This window comes from Arachis ipaensis, chromosome B03 (assembly GCF_000816755.2).
Source record: "Arachis ipaensis cultivar K30076 chromosome B03, Araip1.1, whole genome shotgun sequence".
Taxonomy (NCBI): Eukaryota; Viridiplantae; Streptophyta; class Magnoliopsida; order Fabales; family Fabaceae; genus Arachis; species Arachis ipaensis.
Window position 1 is genome coordinate 3353659 of NC_029787.2, and position 4104 is coordinate 3357762.

General features: G+C 34.8%; 1 protein-coding gene across 9 annotated transcripts in view; it reads left to right on the forward strand.

The window, feature by feature from the left end:
• The window catches only part of LOC107629225, a 9711-nt gene extending 6395 nt beyond the window's left edge, over window positions 1-3316 (forward strand). The window contains exons 1-8 of one of the 9 annotated variants that reach the window (XM_021117792.1): window positions 831-967; window positions 1208-1311; window positions 1431-1535; window positions 1627-1697; window positions 1802-1919; window positions 2021-2093; window positions 2478-2669; window positions 2840-3316. In XM_021117792.1, coding sequence (XP_020973451.1) covers window positions 1275-1311; window positions 1431-1535; window positions 1627-1697; window positions 1802-1919; window positions 2021-2093; window positions 2478-2669; window positions 2840-3083 — 840 coding nt within the window. In that variant the 5' untranslated portion in view covers window positions 831-967; window positions 1208-1274 and the 3' untranslated portion in view covers window positions 3084-3316. Of the gene's footprint in view, window positions 1-311; window positions 968-1207; window positions 1536-1626; window positions 1920-2020; window positions 2094-2477 lie in introns of those variants that run through there. The other 8 variants (XM_021117794.1, XM_021117791.1, XM_021117793.1 and 5 more) reach the window with 8 other exon arrangements.

The following is a 4104-nucleotide window of genomic DNA, read 5'->3' on the forward strand; positions in this document are numbered from 1 at the left end:
GATCACAGAGGAGGGTTTCATCACACCTTTCTCTTTGGTATCTCAAGGCACCCGTCTTCCCTGGCTGAGGAATGCAATGTGAGAATTTCAGTATGCCTAGTTGTTGGATTAAGGAGAGGGAACCTCGACTCAACCCAATGATTCCTTTGGTCTGATCGTCGCCTAGCGAGATAGTTGCAACCAAAGGTGATTTCTCCTAGATCCAGGAAAGGACTTCGTAGTGTTCTGAGCAGAATCTTGTCGCGGACAAGAAAGCCTTCCGTATGTAAGCTTCCTCCATACTCTTCTCGAAACCTGCAATAGACGCTTGCCAGAGTGCATAATCTGCAATGAGTTCCTAGGCTGTTACACCGTGGGTCATAGCAGAAAAGACTGCTTGAGTTCTTGCACGTTAAGCGCCCTTGAGGGGATTTATTGAGATTCCACAGAATCTCATTTCCAGTGTCCACCACAAGTTCCACCTCTGCATGTTCATCACCATCTCCTATGATGAATCTTGCAATGACATCAACATCATTTGACGCTTCAGTTGTAGCAGCTGCTGACCGATTTATTGGTCTTGGCTGGTTCATGAATTGTGATACTAATGCCGAACGATTATTCGAGCACGTATCACATGTTCTTGTGATAGGCATTGAGAAGCCATCTTTGGTGGTGATGGTGATTGTAAAATGAATGGAAATGCTTCTTGGATGGAGAAGAATCCATTAATGGAAGAAGGTGGGAGGGAATGAGTGATTAGAGGTGAGGTGAGGTTATCTGTCACTCTCTGCGACTCTGGATTACCCTTCTTCTCTTGCTCTCACCAAAGTAACGTGCTCTTCTCCTCTCCTATACGATTGTTGTGTTACGTCTACTCTCTTCTCCTTCTCCGTCTGTTTTGTATTAGTTCGTTGTTGGCATCAGATTTTTGGGAATAGGCTTTCAGCTAAAGTGGGGAATCAATGACATACTTAAAATGCCAAAGGTAATTTTCTTTCTCCCCGTCTTTTTTAGGGCTTGAATTGGCTGTACATGCAAAAATTTCCTGCCATACCGCATCTTTAGTTTTTATCGAAGCTGTGATGCAATTTTTCTTCCATCATAATGAGTTACCAATGCATAAATTTTTGCTTTTTCGTTAATTACCATTTTCTTTTCATTTTCACTTGAACTAATTAGTATTAGTGAATTTGAATTCTTTTAATTTTCATTTCATGAGATGCAGAAAGCCTTTCCGCCACTGGAATTTCCTGAGCTTGGAAGTTGCAACCTTCTGCAGTCATTTTTGAACAATGAGCTTGGAATTAGCAGCAGAGAAAGGTTGCTATGGTATTTTATTTGTTCATTCAGTATTTTTGGCTCTTTTGGTCAAAACATAGACCATTTCCTTTTTGAATTGCAAAATACCAACTTCTACAAGATTATGTCAAGATGCTGCATTGTTTCAGGTGATAACTTTCTTCAAGGATTGCTCATCAATGGTTGGCTTACAAAATTAGCATTCCTCTGTGGCCATATAGAAAAACCAGTAGCCATTTGGTCCTTCAACACAAGTGGGTGAAAGTTTAGTCTCATGTTATGTTGTTACCAGCTTTAAGCATAGCAGTAAGATTGTCACTCATCTATTTTTGTTTGTTCGTTCAGTGTTATATTCATCAAATGAAGAGCTCCGAAACTCATCCTCTGTAAATACATGTTTGTTATGTTTCCTTTTGGTAATGATAGATGTTGGTAGTGGTAACAATTATGACCGAGCATGTTTTGATTAAATATATTTTCAATTGATACTTTAGTATTTAATATAGCATCATATTTTTAGGTTGATCAATTGCCTGTCAAAATTGGTTGGTTTCCTGAGTACTCAGATTTGAGAAGAGCTCTTGACACTTCTGGGTTTCTTTTTGAATTTTCATCCAGTGGTGAACCCAAAAATTTAGGTAACCATGTTGAGATATTTTCAGAATTTCAAGTGGAACAGCAAAGACATTGCTACATAAATTTATTGCCGTCCTTTTAAGAAAATCTACTTGTCTCCTAGATTCTGACACTGGAGAACCACCCCAAAATATTCGAGCCTGGCTCAAATTTGTCACTGCTTGTTGTCTAATGCGGTAAGCCACAACAGTGAATCTACTTAGACAATTATGTGAATTGGTTTTCTGTTACTTTATTACCTCTGGCACACTTAAAGAATTCCCGAATTAAGTGTTTACTAATGATTTTTGGGTCATCATAGTTTATTGACCATCACTAATGTCTATTGTACCATAGTGATTCGTGATTAAGTGTTTATTTGTAACTTGAGTATATTACATATTTAAGGCGTAAATCCTTGTTATTTTAGGCTTTTTCATTGATGTGTTTTTGAATGGCAGTGTGTGTTATGATTCATGATTCAAAAGTTAGACAAATGATTTTAGGACATGATTTATGATTTGACATCCTTGTTTAGTGGTGTGACAATGTTAACTTACGCCTTTTTATTCTCCCTGCAGGAGTAAACAACCAGCATTTTCTGTTGTAGAAGCTGAAGAACTCATTGAAAGCATTATACGTCTATTCCTAGATCGCCAGTTTCAAGGTTTATTAGTGCTTTTGAATGATTGCATGCAAGCCATTGTCAATTACTTCACAGACCAGGAATGGCATTCAAGTTGTGAGAACATAGCAAAATTCGTTGCTTCCAGGTTGTTATTACTTTTGGTGTCAGTAATAGTAATTCAGTGATGCTACAAACTTCTTTGGCACCACAAAACTTCCTTATATAGATAGATAACATCAACCTTGTGCTACTTCATGAATCAAAATACATAGTTATTCATCACTTGTTCAATATTTGAGAGAGGAATTAATACAGAGTAGCTCAGCTAGAAAGCCTTGGAGTTGTGGAGGCTTTGAAGGACCAAGGAGTGTGTAGGTGGAACTATGTTCTCATAAATGTTCAACAACATGTGAAGAGCCATGTTAGATTGTTTTCACAGTTTCCTTCTTCTTCCTCTGCTATGGGCTCCATTACAGTACTCAAGAGGTCCCAAAAAGCTAAGCAGTCAGAGGAATCATTAAGAGAAGTCATGTACTTATCTTGTTGGGGTCCTATGTAAATGTTAGTAATGAGATCCATTTAGGACAATAGAGAAACAAATTTTCATCTTTGATGCTACTAGCTAGGCCATGATTCCATGTAGTCTTGTATAGGTGGGGTCATATAAAGCAATTATTTCATCTTGTATACATAACATCATCGTATGGTACAAGATGAATACAAGAGTTGTTTGGTTATACAAGATGGTTATAATGATTCTTCTTCAATATAGAATGCTTACTTTTTTGTTAAGGTAGAAAACTCCTATTTTCATGATATGTTGTGGTGTTGGGAGAATTCCTTTTACTATTTTTAGTCTCTTAAAAATTCTATCTTTAAAAACATAACATCATAGGTTTGATTATGCATAGGTGGGATGATGTGAGGGATCATCATTCAAATTCAGTATTTATTAGTTGTTGCCATAAAATATCGTTCAAATAATACTTCATTAATTACTCTATTTCATAGTCTTGTTTTTCTACAAATAACTTTACTACCAGAATAAAAGGAGGATTTGTCTACGTGGAGAAAGTATAAAGTGGTTCTTTAAAAACCAGGGAAAATCTGCCATTTTTGTAGCTGCAATGATTTTTTACTATATTTTTTTATATTGCATGGATGATTTTTAAGTTAGTTAAATTATAATGAATAAATTAAAAAATGCCCCAATTATACTAGTAATTTTAAGACGTAGATTTAGTGAAAGAAAAATGTGGATTTTTGTGATAAATATGTATTTAGTAAAATTAATTTATTAAAAAACAATATATATATCAAAATCAGTTATCCTTTTATTTTTTATATTGATAAAAATAAAAGAAAATTGGTATTAATTTTGTTTGCTTTGCTTTGTTTTATTGGTACCAAAAACATATGTAATTAATTCAAATTTTTCAACAAAATTATTAACGAAAGTAAATATCAAATTTAAAACCCTTATATTACAAACTATGTAATTTATATATATTCAAACAGATTAGTAGATAAATTTTAGTAATTACATATATCATGAGTAATACAAATATATTAAAAATACA